At 38.3% G+C, this 19,193-nt stretch overlaps 1 protein-coding gene across 1 annotated transcript in view; it reads left to right on the forward strand.

Annotated features, from left to right (window-relative positions):
- The first annotated feature begins 12,265 nt into the window (after positions 1-12,265).
- Positions 12,266-19,193, forward strand: part of LOC115225481 (adenosine kinase 2) — a 32,237-nt gene continuing 25,309 nt past the window's right edge. The window contains exons 1-3 of the mRNA XM_029796436.2: positions 12,266-12,370; positions 16,323-16,376; positions 18,210-18,288. Coding sequence (XP_029652296.2) covers positions 12,273-12,370; positions 16,323-16,376; positions 18,210-18,288 — 231 coding nt within the window. The 5' untranslated portion in view covers positions 12,266-12,272. The remainder of the gene's footprint in view (positions 12,371-16,322; positions 16,377-18,209; positions 18,289-19,193) is intronic.

The raw sequence follows: 19,193 nt of genomic DNA on the forward strand, positions 1-19,193 counted from the left end.
AAGAAAGATTGTAATGATGGTGTGGTGCTGGAGTAAACTCTCAGGGTAGATAAGCATAAGAGAAGATATAGGGGTGGAGGTAGTTTCATAAGAATGTGAGGAGGAAGTGGCATGGTTGGAGAGGAGAACTAGCTGGGAAGATGAAGATGAAGAAGAAAATGGTTGTGATGGGGTGTCAGAACAAACTCTAAAGGTGAGACATAATGGAAGATACGGGTGGGGAGGGGAAGAGATGGGGGATAGTAACAGATGGTTAAATAGGTGGTGGGCAGGGGTGGATGCTTTGTGTGATGTGCCAGGGTGGAGGTGCAGTTGGTAGGAAATTTTTGAGGAGATACATGGCTACCTGACATTATGTAAGGGGTGGGGCAATTGGGAAGAAAGATTGTAATGATGGTGGGGTGCTGGAGTAAACTCTCAGGGTAGATATGCATAAGAGAAGATATAGGGGTGGAGGTAGTTTCACAAGGATGTGAGGAGGGAGTGGCATGGTTGGAGAGGAGCAGGTGGATGAGGGAAATATCAATGTGGTGAAAGGGTTAGGTAAGAGGGAAATAGCAGTGGCCCAGGGAGGGGGAATAAATCATAAAGTAGAGAGAGGAGGAGGATGTGTAAGGGGTAGGAGCGATGGGGAGGGAGGTGTGTGGTAGATAAGAGTGTGCGTAGTGGTTGGACATGAGGGTGGATATGTGAGGGTACTGAGAACGACAGCAGGTGTGTGAGGTGATAAGATGGAGTATAGTAGACGGGAGAGAGAGTATTTATTATGGAAAGCACTTTAAAGCCGCGAGATGGCAGAATCGTTAGCATGCCAGGCAAAATGCTTAACAGCACGTTCTGGGTTCAAATCCTGTTGAGGTCACCTTTGCTTTTCATCCTTTCAGAGTCGATAAAATAAGTACCAGCTGATAATTGGGGGTCGATGTAATGAACTTTGCACTTGGGCCAAAATTTGAAATCATTATTATTACTATTATTATTATTTAAGTCAGGTAAAGTGGCGAGCTGGCAGAAACGTTAGCACACCGGGCGAAATGCTTAGCGGTATTTCGTCTGCCACTACATTCTGAGTTCAAAATCCGCCGAGGTCGACTTTACCTTTCATCCTTTCGGGGTCGATAAATCGAGTACCAGTTATTCACTGGGGTCGATGTAATCGACTTAATCCGTTCATCTGTCCTTGTTTAGCCCCTTGTGGGTAGTAAAGAAATAGGTATTTCGTCTGCCATTACATTCTGGGTTCAAATTCCGCCTAGGTCGACTTTGCCTTTCATCCTTTCAGGGTCAATTAAATAAGTACCAGTTATGTACTGGGGTCGATGTAATCAACTTAATCCATTCGTTTGTCCTCTCTGTGTTTAGCCCCTTGTGGGTAGTAAAGAAATAGGTATTTCGTTCGCCACTACGTTCTGAGTTCAAATTCCGCCGAGGTCGACTTTGCCTTTCATCCTTTCGGGGTCGATTAAATAAGTACCAGTTATGCACTGAGGTTGATGTAATTGATTTACCCTCTCCCATCAAATTTCAGGCCTTGCGACTTCAGTAGAAAAGATTATATTAAAGTATTATCTAAGGCGGCGAACTGGCAGAATCGTTAGCAAGAAATGCTTAACGATATTTCACCATGTTGTGAGTTCAAATTCCATTGAGGTCAACTTTGCCTTTCAGGTTTCATAAATTAAGTACCTGTTGAGTACTGGGGTTGATGTAATCAACTTGTCCACCTTCCCTCAAAATTTCAGGCCTTGTGCCTAAAGTAGAAAAGATTATTAAAGTCAGGCCACAGTCAAATGACTGTAATGGGGACATACACACACCAGCATCGGTTGTCAAGTGATGTTGGGGGGACAAGCACAGACATATACACACACATTCATATATACACACATATATACGATGAGCTTCTTTCAGTTTCCGTCTACCAAATCCACTCAAGGCTTTGGTCGGCCCGAGGCTATAGTAGAAGACACTTGCCCACAGTGCCACGCTGTGGGACTGAACCCGGAATCATGTGGTTGGTAAGCAAGCTACTTACCACACAGCCACTCCTGTGCCTATTTATATATATATATATATATATATATATTGGTAAAAACGGTAAGATAACAAAAGAAAGAAAGAGACCTCAATATTATGTAAATAGAGGAAATTTATCTATAAAATAATATGTTACATTACTCAATAGTCAAGATAAAACCCTGAGTTTCAGATGCCGAGGTGGAAATCCACAACACCATCTCTTCGGTTATCTGGCCATCTGAAAAACGCTATGAAAAAATCTCATATATATACGACGCACACACAAATATATACACATATATGTATATGACAGGCTTCTTTCAGTTTCTAACTACCAAATCCACTCACAAGGCTTTGGTCGGTCTGAGGTTATAGTAGAAGACACTTGACCAAGGTGCCACGCAGTGGGACTGAACCTGGAACCATGTGGTTGGTAAGCAAGCTACTTACCACACAGCCACTCCTACACTTGTAAAAAATAGCAGAAACTATAGTTAATAGGCAGAACAAAAAGAACCAAATGTAAAAATAGATTAACTGAAGCCAGATTGAATAAATAAAAGAACTTGAAGTATTTAGGACAAATAATAAATCCAGAAAAACAAATAAATGGAAAAATGATCTTTACTTAACAAGATCATAACACTGTTATTAAAACAAAGATTTGAAACTGTTATGTTATGCACATATACATGTAGTTAAGTAAGATTTTGGTAAAAAAAACCTTGTAGAATGCTATGCAAAGCTCATCCGCAGGTATTGGTTACCTGGTGTCACCATACAATGGAAAGGCTCTTGCTTCTGGATATGGATCAGGAATTTCATAGTATCTGTAGAGTTTATATATACTTTTTTACTTGTTTCAGTCATTTGACTGTGGCCATACTGGAGCACCGCCTTTAGTCGAGCAAATCGACCCCGGGATTTATTCTTTGTAAGCCTAGTGCTTATTCTATCATTCTCTTTTGCCGAACTGCAAAGTTACAGGGATGTAAACACACCAGCATCGGTTGTCAAGCAATGTTGGGGGGACAAACAGAGACACACAAACATATACTACACACATACACATACATACATATGTATATATATATACACACACACACACATATATATATATATATATATACACACACACACACACACATATATATATATATATATATATATATACACACACACACACACACACATATATATATATACACACACACACACATATATATATATATATATATACACATATGTGTATGTATATATATATATATATGACTGGCTTCTTTGAGTTTCCGTCTACCAAATCCACTCACAAGGCTTTGGTCGGCCCGAGGCTATAGTTGAGGACACTTGCCCAAGGTGCCATGCAGTGGGACTGAACCCGGAACCATGTGGTTGGTAAACAAGCTACTTACCATACAGCCACTCCTACACCTATATATCATCATCATCATCATCATCATCATCATTTAGCGTCCGTTTTCCATGCTAGCATGGGTTGGACGGTTCAACTGGGGTCTGGGGAGCCGAAGGCTGCACCAGGCCAGTCAGATCTGGCAGTGTTTCTACAGCTGGATGCCCTTCCTAACGCCAACCACTCCGAGAGTGTAGGGGTGATTTTATGTGCCACCGACACAGGTGCCAGACGAGGCTGGCGGACGGCCACGCTCGGATGGTGTTTTTATGTGCCACCGACACAGGTGCCAGACGAGGCTGGCAGACGGCCACGCTCGGATGGTGTTTTTATGTGCCACCGACACAGGTGCCAGATGAGGCTGGCAGGTGCCAGACGAGGCTGGCAGACGGCCACGCTCGGATGGTGTTTTTATGTGCCACCGACACAGGTGCCAGATGAGGCTGGCGGACGGCCACGATCGGATGGTGTTTGTTACGTCCCCAAAGCACGGAGGCCAGTCTATGCGGTACTGGCTACGGCCACGTTCGGATGATTTTCTTGTGTGCCACATATATATATATATATATACTCTTTTACTCTATTACTTGTTTCAGTCATTTGACTGCGGCCATGCTGGAGCACCACCTTTAATCGAGCAACTCGACCCCGGGACTTATTCTTTTGTAAGCCCAGTACTTATTCTATCGGTCACTTTTGCCGAACCGCTAAGTGACGGGGACGTAAACACACCAGCATCGGTTGTCAAGCCCGTTGAAAGAAACCTGTTGTTTATATATATATATGTTTGTGTGTGTGTCTGTGTTTCCCCCCCAACATCGCTTGACAACCGATGCTGGTGTGTTTACATACCCGTAACTTAGCGGTTCGGCAAAACAGACCAATAGAATAAGTACTAGGCTTACAAAGAATAAGTCCAGAGGTCGATTTGCTCGACTAAAGGCGGTGCTCCAGCATGGCCACAGTCAAACGATTGAAACAAGTAAAAGAGTAAGGAGTTATGGCATTCTTCATGAAAAGCTCTACAATTGTTTCGACGCATTCCCGTAACATCTCACTGATGTATGAATAGCTTAAGAATTAATTAAAATAATTGTGGTGATTTTAAATAGAGAATGGTATTAATTCCGTTTTAGCTTTGTGCAAATTAATGTTTTGAAGGTTCGTTAAATAGATCTATCGTAATTTGTGTAACTCCTTCCATATAACACCATCACTACTACAACTACCACCAACACCACTAGTACTACTACTACTATCAGCACCAGCAGCACTACTACTACCACCACCACCAGCACTATTACTACTACTACTTCTACTACTACTACTACTACCACTACTATTACCACCACTACCTCAACAACTAGGAGTGGCTGTGTGGTAAGTAGCTTGCTTACCAACCACATGGTTCTGGGTTCAGTCCCACTGTGTGGCACCTTGGGCGAGTGTCTTCTAATATAGCCTCTGGCTGACCAAAGCCTTGTGAGTGGATTTGGTAGATGGAAACTGAAAGAAGCCCGTCGTATATATATATATATATGTATATATATATATTTTTTTTTTTATATACATATATATGTATGTGTCTGTATATGTTTGTGTTTGTCTCCCAACATCACTTGACAACCGATGCTGGTGTGTTTATGTCCCCGTAACTTAGCGGTTCAGCAAAAGAGACCAATAGAATAAGTACTAGGCTTACAAAGAATAAGTCCTGGGGTCGATTTGCTCGACTAAAGGCGGTGCTCCAGCATGGCCACAGTCACATGAAAGAAACAAGTAAAAGAGTAACTACAACAGCTACTACTACCACCTTCATCACACCACTACTGCTATTACCGCAACCACCAACACTACTACTACAACTACTACCACCACTACCTCAACAACTACTGTACCACCACCACTGCTATGGCTACTACCACCACTATTGATGTTGTTATTATTAGCCCCATCAACCACCACCACCACCACCACTACTACTACTACTACTACTGTTATCAGTCCCACCAGTGTCTGAGTCCCCCATCCCTGCTCCCTCACTTTTATATCAGGAGGAGATAAAAGTCTGTTGTAAGCATTTTTACACTATATTGGTACTAATAGTGCTTCAGCTTGTTTTTGAGTTGTGACCTTGTGGTACCCCCTCCACACACACACACCTCACTCAAAAACATGCCACCTCCTTCAACAATAGGCTGCAACAACAACACTTGGCCTTTGTATCTCCTCCTGGAATTGTGACCTTGGAGATAAACCACTGCTCTTCCAACTCATCCCCTTCATCAAACACAATTTAACCCGTTTTGTTACCATATTTCTGTTGAGATGCTCTGTGTTTCTTTCAATTAATCTTAAATATCACAAAGAATTTAGTAAAATAACTTAGTTATCATTAAGCTAGTGTTAGGAACATAAGTTGTGACTAAGGTTTGGTGGAAGATTTTAATTCAAAACTTATGAAAACAAGACATTTGTACTCAGAGCCAGAGTCGGTTTCGGCCAGGTTGGTATTAAAAGGGTTAAACATAATAAAGGATTTAGTAAAATAACTTGGTTATCATTCAGCTAGTGTTAGGAACATAAATTGTGACTAAGGTTTGGTGGAAGATTTTAATTCAAAACTTATGAAAACAAGACATTTGTACTACAGAGCCAGAGTCGGTTTCAGCCAGGTTGGTATCAAAAGGGTTAAACATAATAAAGGATTTAGTAAAATAACTTAGTTATCATTCAGCTAGTGTTAGGAACATAAATTGTGACTAAGGTTTGGTGGAAGATTTTAATTCAGAACTTTTGAAAACAAGACATTTGTACTACAGAGCCAGAACCGGTTTCAGCCAGGTTGGTATCAAAAGGGTTAAATATAACAAAGAATTTAATAAAATAACTTAGTTATCATTCAGCTAGTGTTAGGAACATAAATTGTGACTAAGGTTTGGTGGAAGATTTTAATTCAGAACTTTTGAAAACAAGACATTTGTACTACAGAGCCAGAACCGGTTTCAGCCAGGTTGGTATCAAAAGGGTTAAATATAACAAAGAATTTAATAAAATAACTTAGTTATCATTCAGCTAGTGTTAGGAACATAAACTGTGACTAACGTTTGGTGGAAGATTTTAATTCAGAACTTAGGAAAACAAGACATTTGTACTCAGAACCAGAGGTGGTTTCAGTTGGGTTGGTATCAAAACATTAACCCTCTACTATTTAGCTTACTCTGTCAAACATAACACTTCTTTATTCACATTGTTTTGAATTATCCAAGCATTATCATAGCTTTGAGATTTTCATAAGATAACTGTTCATTTTCATAATGACATTGTAGGGTAGCTTAGTTAGAACCTAAAACAAGCAGAATATTTAACCCCTTAGCTTTCAGCTTATTTTGTCAAATGTAATGCTTATTTACTCTTTACGCTTTTCAGTTATATGACTGTGGCCATGCTGGAGCACCACCTTTACTCGAGCAAATCGACCCCAGGAGTTATTCTTTGTAAGCCTAGTACTTATTCTATCAGTCGCTTTTGCTGAACCGCTAAGTTACGAGGACGTAAACACACCAGCATTGATTGTCAAGCAATGTTGGAAGGATAAACATACACACAAACATACATATATATACATATACATATATACGACGGCCTTCTTTCAGTTTCCATCTACCAAATCCACTCACAAGGCTTTGGTTGGTCTGAGGCTATAGTAGAAGGTGCCATGAAGTAGGACTGAACCCGGAACCATGTGGTTGAGAAGCAAGCTACTTACCACTACTTCACAACTCTGAGATTTCAATGCTGTGGTTGTATAATTTTAGAATGACATTGTAGAGTAAGATGCTGGTGTCACGTAACTGGCACTTATGCCAGTGGCGCATAAAAAGCACCTTTAGAGTGTTGGGCCTCATGGAGCCATGTGGATGGTGCTGGAGGCACATGAAAAGCACCTTGTCATGGAGGCAATGACAAATGGTGAAGACCATTTTGGCAATATGTGTAAAGTAATTAAACAGGCATAGGAGCGGCTGTGTGGTAAATAGTTTGCTTGCCAACCACATGGTTCCGGGTTCAGTGCCATTGCGTGACATCTTGGGCAAGTGTCTTCTACTAAAGCCTCGGGCCGACCAAAGACTTATAGGTGGATTTGGTAGACAGAAACTGAAAGAAGCCCGTCGTATATCTGTATATATGTTTGTGTGTCTGTGTTTGTCCCACCCAACATCGCTTGACAACCAATGCTGGTGTGGAAGTACTAGGCTTACAAAAGAATAAGTCCTGGGGTCAATTTGCTTGACTAAAGGTGGTGCTCCAGCATGACCACAGTCAAATGACTGAAACAAGTAAAAGAGTAAGAGTAATAGCATACTAAATTCTGGTGCCTCAACTTAAGTACCATATTCATCTGTGTATATATATATATATATATAATATTAATTCGAGACAAAACCACTATTTTGCAAAACAAACAAGGAAAGACTTAATCAATACATAAAATTTTTAATATAAAGAAATAAACCGCCACTACAATCGTTTCATGTCTTCAATGACATTCGTCAGGTGGATTTTCGATCTCCTAATCTGTTTTAATCTATGAAGTGAATTCACTTCATAAATTAAAACAGATTAGGAGATCGAAAATCCACCTGACGAATGTCATTGAAGACATGAAACGATTCACTTCATAAATTAAAACAGATTAGGAGATCGAAAATCCACCTGACGAATGTCATTGAAGACATGAAACGATTGTAGTGGCGGTTTATTTCTTTATATTAAAAATTTATATGTATTGATTAAGTCTTTCCTTGTTTGTTTATATAATATTATATAATATTTTACTATAAAATTGGATTTAATCCTAAATCTGATTTTTTCCCTGTAAATTTGGATTTATTCTCTAATATTTATTATATATATATATATATACATATATATACATGTAAGTATTTGTGTGTCTGTGTTTGCCCCTGTAACTTAGTGGTTTGGCCAAAGAGATCGATGGAATACGTACCAGGCTTACAAAGAATAAGTCCTGGGGTCGATTTGTTTGACTAAAGGTGGTGCTCCAGCATGGCCGCAGTCAAAGAAGTGAAAGAAATAAAAGGGTAAAACGAATATGTATATATAGATATATGTATGCATAGGCACTGGCATAGTTGTGTGGTTAGAAGCTGGTTTCCCAACCACATAGTACCAGGTTCAATCCCACTGCTTGGCACGTTGGGCAAGTGTTTTTTTCTATAGCCCCGGGCCAACCAAAGCCTTGTGAGTGGATTTGGTAGATAGAAACTGAAAGAAGTCCATCGTATACATTTTTTGATATCCTACTATACATTGGATATACAGATGTCACGAAGTGGGGATAGACACAACTGTCTTCACACAACATACTTGAAATTGCTCCACTAAACATGATTCTCCACTAAATACAAACTCTTGACAATCTCAATGACTTCCTATGATTTGCATGATCTCTTGATGACTCTTACAACTTTTCCTGTCTCAGCCAATACAGTACTTTTTATGAGTTTGGCTAGTCCATTCTTCCAGTCCCACAGGGGTGTCAATGATTCTCGCCACAACATATATGTGTTGTATGTGTATCTTTGTGGCTGTATTTATCCCCCCCCACCACCATCACTTGACAACTGATGTTGGTGTGTATACATTCCCATAACCTAGCAGTTCGACAAAAGAGACTGATAGGATGGATACCAGGCTTACATTGAATAAATCCTGAAGTTGATTTCTTCGACTAAAAAAACCCTGAACAATTCAAACTTATCTATCTATCTATCTATCTATCTATCTATATATATATATATAATATATATATATATACACAAATTGAGATAGGGGTTGTAAATGCAACCCTCCATGGGATAACATATATCCAATATACCGCCAGTGAGGTACCCAACAAAGTTAATACATAAATGTTAATGATTGCGATGCAATCAATTCATTTACTGTATTATATGGGCAAAGGTAAAATGATTTACCACAAATTACTAATACAAGATAAGAAAATGTAGAAATACATCTAAATCAAATATCAATTACACGATAATACTCAATCACATACTTTATTAAACCACCACATAAGGGACTGTAGGGTTAAACATAAAAAAGCGGAACAAATCAGTGTACATAAAGGAATGTACATAAAAAAGTGTACATAAAAGAGTAATGTTGTATAATAAGTAGAATATATAAAAAAGAGAATATAAATATAAGTATAGATTACATCTTACAGCTGTTTCGGCCATGCAGATAAGTATGTCTCATTTTACCAATATTAGCCTTTTATGGAAGGTCAATATATAGATATAAATGAGACATTTACAAAAACATCATAAGGCGTCTTCGGAGATTATGTAAAATAACTCAGTCTACATATATACCCACATGGGTGTGGGTGCGTACCCACAATACAACATATATATATATATATACATATGAGTGCATATACTCACACTCCTATACATATAAAAATATACATTTACATAATGATATAAATAAATAATATAAATTAGTAAACGTATATATGTGTTCCACACTCAATGTCTCAGTTTTTCGACTTAATATTGTTATAATAAACATACATAAATTAATATCTAGATGTAAATATACATAGTCAATAGTACATTATATTACTTCATAATAGTTTCTAAAGTGTCATTAAAGTCAGTATCATTATCGTTGTCAATACTATACAACATTACTCTTTTATGTACACTTTTTTATGTACATTCCTTTATGTACACTGATTTGTTCTGCTTTTTTTATGTTTAACCCTACAGTCTCTTAGGTGGTGGTTTAATAAAGTAGGTGATTGAGTATTATCTGGTAATTGATATTTGATTTAGATGTATTTCTCCATTTTCTTATCTTGTATATATATATATATACATATATACTAGCAGTATCGCCCGGCGTTGCTTGGGTTTGTTTCGACCCTTTACAATTGGAATTTTTGAAAAGTAAAAATTGTGCATTATGTAGCTTGTTATTCTCTTTCAGTGAACATTTTTCTGTTTGAAATACACTGAAAAATGGTGACACAGCAGTCAAAAATTCGTAAAAATAGGCATTTTCATAGAAAAAAAAAGCACCTTTTTGATGTAAATAATTTTTGGTGTTAACATGATCCGATTTGAATTTTTTCTTCTACGGAAGGAAGAGCAAGCCTTCTTCTATCATACTCTCAATTTTGGTCAACTTGTGCCGCAGGGTCTCTGAGGAGATAGTGTTAGTTGAAGGCTACCAAACCTGCCATACACAGACAACTTCAGCTTTATGTATATATAGATAAGTTAAAAAAAGAGAACAATTCAAACTTTTTGAGAGGTCCAAAAAGAGAGGAAGAATGATTTCTAGTAAAGATTCATAAAAAACAGCCAGAGCGAGTAATAAGAATATGAAAATAGGAGTTTAAAAATATCGTTATAGGTATAAAAATACCTTAAAACAATTATAGAAACATGGAGAAGATGTTGAATCAAAATTAGATTTAATACAAAATACGATTCACTATTGAATCCTATTTTGTATTGAATCTAATTTTAAGTTTTCTGACGGGGTTGCGGTCGGGAAATTTTCATACAGTTGGAGGCTCCAATCGAAACAGGGGACCAGAAATGATAAGGTTGAGAAACGGTGTTATAGATTATACCTAAACGAAAACTATCACAGCCACATCATCCAAACAGACCGGGTGAAACCAGGCTTAGCTGCTAGTATATATATATATATATATATATATATATATCTTTCTCTTTACTCTTTTTCTCTTTTACTTGTTTCAGTCATTTGACTGCGGCCATGCTGGAGCACCGCCTTTAGCCGAGCAAATCGACCCTGGGACTTATTCTTTGTAAGCCCAGTACTTATTCTATCGGTCTCTTTTGCCGAACCGCTAAGTAACGGGGATATAAACACACCAGCATCGGTTGTCAAGCAATGCTAGAGGGACAAACACAGACACACAAACATATACATACACATACATACATATATATATATATATATATACGACAGGCTTCTTTCAGTTTCCTTCTACCAAATCCACTCACAAGGCATTGGTTTGCTCGAGGCTATAGCAGAAGACACTTGCCCAAGATGCCACGCAGTGGGACTGAACCCAGAACCATGTGGTTGGTAGGCAAGCTACTTACAACACAGCCACTCCTGCGCCTATATATATATATATATGAAGGGAAAGGTTACGAAAATAAACAAAAGATGAAGGCAGGTGGTGTACAAACAAACAAATGTATTAGTATAACGCTCAGGAATAGAAAAAGTCTTTTACGTTTCGAGCCTACGCTCTTCATCGGAAAGGGACACAGAAAAAACAAAGAGAGAAAAGAAACGTGTGTAGTGGCTAATGATACACATACATACATTCATACATATACACACATGCACATGATAGGCTTATATATATGTGTGTGTATGTTTCTTTGACAACTAGTGTTGGTGTGTTTACATCCCTGTTACTTAGCAGTTCAGCAAAAGATACCGATAGAATAAATACCAGGCTTAAAAACAAAAAAAAAAACAAAGTACTGAAGTCAATCCTTTCGTCTGAAAACTTTCCAATGTGTTGCCCCAGCATGGCCACAGTCAAATGACAGAAACATTTAAAAAAAAAAACAAGTTATGTGCAAGTTGCTGCAGAGTGGGATTGAACTTGAAACCTTTTGGTATCATGGCACACTTCTTTACTACCTACACTATAAATGTTATGCTTAACAGAGAAAGAAATATGCATATATGTGTGTGTGTGTGTGTGTGTATTAGATGTGATGCTCAGTGGCTGGACAATGGCAATCACTAAATGCTGTGTTTCTTTTATTTCAGTGAAGGTGTGTTACTTGGTTATGGAAATCCTCTGCTGGACATTACCATCCAAGGGGCCTCGGAATTCCTTGATAAGTAAGTTTTTTCGTTTGATAGATCATGATCTCATCATCATCATCGTTTAACGTCTGCTGTTGCATGCTGGCATGGGTTGGGCGGTTTGACTGAGGACTGGTGAACCAGAAGGCTGCACCAGGCTTCAGTCTTGATCTGACAAAAATTCTACAGCTGGATGCCCTTCCTAATGCCAACCACTCCGAGAGTGTAGTGGGTGCTTTTATGACACCGGCACGAGGGCCAGTCAGGCAGTACTGGCAACAACCATGCTCAAAAGGTGTTTTTTTATGTTCTACCTGCATGGGAGCTAGTCCGGCGGCACTGGCAACAACCACGCTAGAATGTTATTGTTCACTCGACACATGTGCTAATAAGGTGATGCTGGCAATGATCACACTCGAATGGTGCCATTATTAAGCTCAAGGCCCAAAGAAGAGTCCTCCACAAGGGCTAGTTTTAAGCTAGTACATAAATATATACACATACATATATATGAGTTTTTTCCTAGCATTTCTAGATTTATAGGAAACTAACAGTATCGCCCGGCGTTGTTCGGATTTGTAAGGGAAATAACTATATAAGCATTTTTAGAGAGTTACTTCCCTTATATAAACCGAGCAAAAAATGCATTGAAAATGTGAAAAAATGATGGTAAATTTTTTTATCATTGTAGACTCATCGTAGATGCGTGCTAATACCCAGAAGGGCTCAATATGAATCATGACTATAAGATAACCGGTTTTGGTTAAACTGCACCGCAAAATGTGGGAGTAGTTAGGAATCTAAATTGGAGGAGACAGACTCTCACACACACAACTTCAGTTTTATATATAAAGATATTATGTTGATAAGGAAATGAATTTTTGATTCTAATCCAGAAATGATCATCCATAATTAATCCAAGTAGACTGTGTGATTTCGTTGTCTTCCTTCTTTTTACCATATACGGGTTACAAATACTGTTGTTTGCGGAGACTTATTTTTGTAGTAATAGTAATAGTAGCCCATTTGACTGCTATTTCTAATATTTTCGGTATGTGGTTTAAGCAACTTGTTGCAAATAACCCTTTATTATAATTATATATATATATATATATATATATATATATATATATATATATATATATTCAAAAAGCAATAAAGATTCAAGTTAATTTAAATGAATTTACTTGAATATGGTACCTAATTAGATGCACCAAAAGAAAACTATACTGTTTTAACAATACAGTAATGTGGGGTGATTATAAGCGAGAAAGAAGCAACAAGAATGGATAGGTTTTTAGTACAATCGTTTCATACAAGGACAGGCTTTATTAAAAGTTGTAAAAATTACAGCATATAAACGTGTCCCGTACTCATCAGCTAAAATACATGTGAGTTCTCTAGACATACTAGTGGTTGAGGCTATACTCATGAAGTAATGTAGATAATTAAGTAACATAAACAGATTTCCAAAGTTCATTAAAGCTCTTTAAAGATGATGTACAGTCTTATCACAGAATTTTAAAAAATTGAACTTTGGAAATCTGTTTATGTTACTTAATTATCTACATTACTTCATGAGTATAGCCTCAACCACTAGGATGTCTAGAGAACTCACATGTATTTTAGCTGATGAGTACGGGACACGTTTATATGCTGCAATCTTTGCAACTTTTAATAAAGCCTGTCCTTGTATGAAACGATTGTACTAAAAACCTATCCATTCTTGTTGCTTCTTTCTCGCTTATATATATATATATAATATATAAATATATAAATATATATATATATATATATATTAACAAAATAAAAACATGATTCAGCGGTACATATGTTTCGGGCCTTTATTAGATGGTTTATAACAATGCATAACTGATGTAAATGTGTGTCTATGGCCTTCTTCAGCCGCGTACAATCACTACTTCAAGGACATGTATTACATTATAAGTTTTACATTGGGGATACAAATCCTCATAGTCGCGTACGACTTTTTTCTTCCTCCTTATTATTTTTTCGTCCTTAATTTTCACTTCTTTATCTATATCTCTATTTATTTATATTACCATGTTTATTTCACATCCGTGTGCATTTATGTATATATATTTATATATTTATATACTTAGATACTTTTTTATATTCTTATATATATTTTTTTATATTCTTATATCTGTTTTTATATTCTTATATCTTTTTTATATATTTTTAAAAATATTTACTCTTTTGTAATATTTTACTCTTTTACTCCCCCTTTGTGATCCCTAACTCACTAAAGATTCAACCGCCCCCCCAACCCTTTCTCTCTCTAGCTCAACATCCAAACTTCCTCATTCTACATCGAGTCAAAAGCGGGATGGACGCTTCGATTTCATGTTGGTGCCCCACTCTGTCGTACGCGACTATGAGGATTTGCATCCCCAACATAAAACTTATAATGTAATACATGTCCTTGAAGTAGTAATTGTACGTGGCTGAAGAAGGCTATAGACACACATTTACATTAATTATGCATTGTTATAAAACCGTCTAATAAAGGCCCGAAACATATGTACCGCTAATCCTTTGAATCATGTTTTTATTTTGATTATATATATATAATATATATATATATTATATATATATATTAATCAAAATAAAAACATGATTCAGCGGTACATATGTTTCGGGCCTTTATTAGATGGTTTATAACAATGCATAACTGATGTAAATGTGTGTCTATGGCCTTCTTCAGCCGCGTACAATCACTACTTCAAGGACATGTATTACATTATAAGTTTTACATTGGGGATACAAATCCTCATAGTCGCGTACGACTTTTTTCTTCCTCTTATTATTTTTTCGTCCTTATTTTCACTTCTTTATCTATATCTCTATTTATTTATATTACCATGTTTATTTCACATCCGTGTGCATTTATGTATATATATTTATATATTTATATACTTAGATACTTTTTTATATTCTTATATATATTTTTTTATATTCTTATATCTGTTTTTATATTCTTATATCTTTTTTATATATTTTTTAAAATATTTACTCTTTTGTAATATTTTACTCTTTTACTCCCCCTTTGTGATCCCTAACTCACTAAAGATTCAACCGCCCCCCAACCCCTTCTCTCTCTAGCTCAACATCCAAACTTCCTCATTCTACATCGAGTCAAAAGCAGGATGGACGCTTCGATTTCGTGTTGGTGCCCCACTCTGTCGTACGCGACTATGAGGATTTGCATCCCCAACATAAAACTTATAATGTAATACATGTCCTTGAAGTAGTAATTGTACATGGCTGAAGAAGGCTATAGACACACATTTACATTAATTATGCATTGTTATAAAACCGTCTAATAAAGGCCCGAAACATATGTACCGCTAAATCCTTTGAATCATGTTTTTATTTTGATTAATATATATATATATATATATATATATATATATATATATATACATATATATAAAAGTAGATAAATGGTACAAGGCACCAATATTTACTGGAAAATAGCAATCGATACAAATACAATGCTATTGTATAGCTTCACTGCGTATATACTAGCAAAGACGTGTGTGTGCAACAAACATGAAAAGAATTTGTCTTACCTCTAGGAAGAACATTCGATATATGGACAACCTAGAATCGGATGATGCAGGACCGGTTTCTAACCCTTCAAATACTTCCTGACAGGAAGAGGTCCAACTTTATTTTGAAGACACCTACATCTACCCCATGCAGGTCTCTCAGGTCCTTCGGGAGGATATTGAAGAGCTGTGGACCTCTGAATCCCAGGCTATTGCAGTATCTTGTTCTACATCTTGATGGCAAATTTAGAGCCCTTGGCACTATGCAGTGGTGCCCAGTTCTAGTATTTGTGTAACTTCTGCAGAAATACAGTAAACCAGTGCTTGGCCATTCTGAAACCTGTGATCAACTACCCCTGGTTCACCAATGTACAAATGTGTTATGCTAAGACCATTTTCACTTCTTTTTCCAGATATGACCTGAAAGCTGATGCTGCTATCCTAGCTGAAGAAAAACACATGCCTATGTAAGTTACTTATTATTTTTTGATTGCCCCTGGGTGGTGGTACTCACTCAACTGGCGAATTTTGTTCTAATCAGTTTTCTTGTTAATAGCTTACTCTTTACTCTGTCTCTTTTACTTGTTTCAGTCACTTGTAAGCCTAGTACTTATTCTATCGGTCTCTTTTGCTGAACTGCTAAGTTATGGGGACGTAAACACACCAGCATCGGTTGTCAAGCGGTGTTGGGGGGACAAATACAGACACACAAACATACACACACACACACATACATACATACATACATACATACATACATACATACATACATACATACATACATACATACATATATATATATATATATATATATCTACATACATATATATGACAGGCTTCTTTCAGTTTCCATCTACCAAATCCACTCACAAGGCTTTGGTCAGCTTGAGGCTATAGTAGAAGACACTTGCCCAAGGTGGCATGTAAAAGCACCCACTATACTCTCGGAGTGGTTGGCGTTAGGAAGGGCATCCAGCTGTAGAACCTCTGCCAGATCAAGACTGGAGCTTGGTGTAGCCATCTGGTTCGCCAGACCTCAGTCAAACCGTTCAACCCATGCCAGCATGGAAAGCAGACATTAAACGATGACGATATATATATATATATATACACACACACATGGGTGTGTATGATTGTGTATACATGAATATATTACTCAAAGAAACCCCATCTTTGTCTAATTTTCATATTCTATAGAATATTAAATGTCCAATCTGATTACACTAGTACTTTCATGCATTAACCTATGCAATCTTCAGGTTCATGTAGTAGTGGTGACAGTTAAGTTTTACAATTTACAACTGTAGTGAGATACCTAAACTCTGTGCCTTAAATACATTTGTATAGGCTCCAGAATGTTAATTTTTGCAAACTGTATTCTGACCTATCAGTGTGTGATTTTACTAAATTACTCAAGTTGATTAGTGTTTGGTTTAGGCATCACAGTTTCTTGAACATGTCAAGAGACCTGTATTTTGACCCTGGCCAAAGCAGTAATTCTTGGGCTATTTTTTGAAATGTTGTAAACAACAGTTCTCAGAGATGTTTACATTTCAATTATTATCATCTTCTTTGTTGTTGTTATCGGTGGCAGTGATGGCAGTAGTAGGAGTAGCTATGGTAACAGAACTTTAAACCCTCAAAATGAGATTATTTTTACTGACTTTCCTCTTGACCTACCTTGTATTTTCCTGCTATCGTCATCATGAGCACATTTAGTATTGTATGAATATATATATATATATATAGGCATAGGAGTGGCTGTGTGGTAAGTAGCTTGCTTACCAACCACATGGTTCAGGGTTTAGTCCCACTGCGTGGCACCTTGGGCAAGTGTCTTCTACTATAGCCTCGGGCCGACCAAAGCCTTGTGAGTGGATTTGGTAGACGGAAACTGAAAGAAGCCCGTCGTATATATGTATATATATATATATATATATGTGTGTGTGTATATGTTTGTGTGTCTGTGTTTGTCCCCCCAATATCGCATGACAACCGATGCTGGTGTGTATACGTCTCCATAACTTAGCGGTTTGGCAAAATAGACCGATAGAATAAGTACTGGGCTTACAAAGAATAAGTCCCAGGGTCGATTTGCTCGACTAAAGGCGGTGCTCCAGCATGGCCGCAGTCAAATGACTGAAACAAGTAAAAGAGAGAAAGAGAGATATCGTTCCCTACATCTTCCATTCTCTTCTAATACACTAAAATGATATTTGACTGCTGCATCTAGCATATGAAAGGACCACGTAAACATCCCAACATAGTTTTGTCTTTAAGGTTTGTCTTTTCTTTTCTAGGTATGATGAAATGTTATCATTTAAAGATGTTGAATTCACCCCTGGTGGGGCAACATTGAATGCAATTCGTGTAGTACAAGTAAGTTTGTCTTTCTCATTTCCACTTTGTTGGGGTTTTTTTCTTGACTTTGGGCAAAAACCTGTAATTCCTTCCCAACTCCTTCCGGATCTCACTTCATTTATTAAGGTCATATTACCAGAAGTTTCTTGGTTTTCCTTTTACCCTAAGAGCCCCACCTAACAAACTGCTTGGTAATACTATCCTGGGCCCTTCATAAGGGGTATTGAATCCAGCCCCAATTTCTTGTCAACATGGCACGTAAAAGCACCATCCGTTCGTGTCCGTTGCCAGCCTCGTCTGGCCCCGATGCCGGTGGCACGTAGCACCATCCGTTCATGGCTGTTGCCAGCCTTGCCTGGCCCCCATGCCGGTGGCACATAAAAAGCACCATCCGATCGTGGCCGTTGCCAGCCTCGTCTGGCCCCCGTGCTGGTGGCACGTAGCACCATCCGTTCGTGGCCGTTGCCAGCCTCGTCTGGCCCCCGTGCCGGTGGCACATAAAAGCACCATCTGTTCGTGTCCGTTGCCAGCCTCGTCTGGCCCCCGTGCTGGTGGCACGTAGCACCATCCATTCGTGGCCGTTGCCAGCCTCGCCTAGCCCCCGTGCCGGTGGCACGTACCACCATCCGTTCGTGTCTGTTGACAGCCTCGCCTGGCCCCTGTGCCGGTGGCACGTAGCACCATCCGTTTGTGCCTGTTGCCAGCCTTGCCTGGCCCCCATGCTGGTGGCACGTAAAACGCACCATCCGATTGTGGCCGTTGCCAGCCTCGCCTAGCCCCCGTGCCGGTGGCACGTAAAAAGCACCATCCGTCCGTGGCCGTTTGCCAGCTCCGTCTGGCACCTGTGCGGGTGGCACGTAAAAAGCACCCACTACACTCACGGAGTGGTTGGCGTTAGGAAGGGCATCCAGCCGTAGAAACAC

This window comes from Octopus sinensis, linkage group LG27, assembly GCF_006345805.1.
Source record: "Octopus sinensis linkage group LG27, ASM634580v1, whole genome shotgun sequence".
NCBI lineage: Eukaryota > Metazoa > Mollusca > Cephalopoda > Octopoda > Octopodidae > Octopus > Octopus sinensis.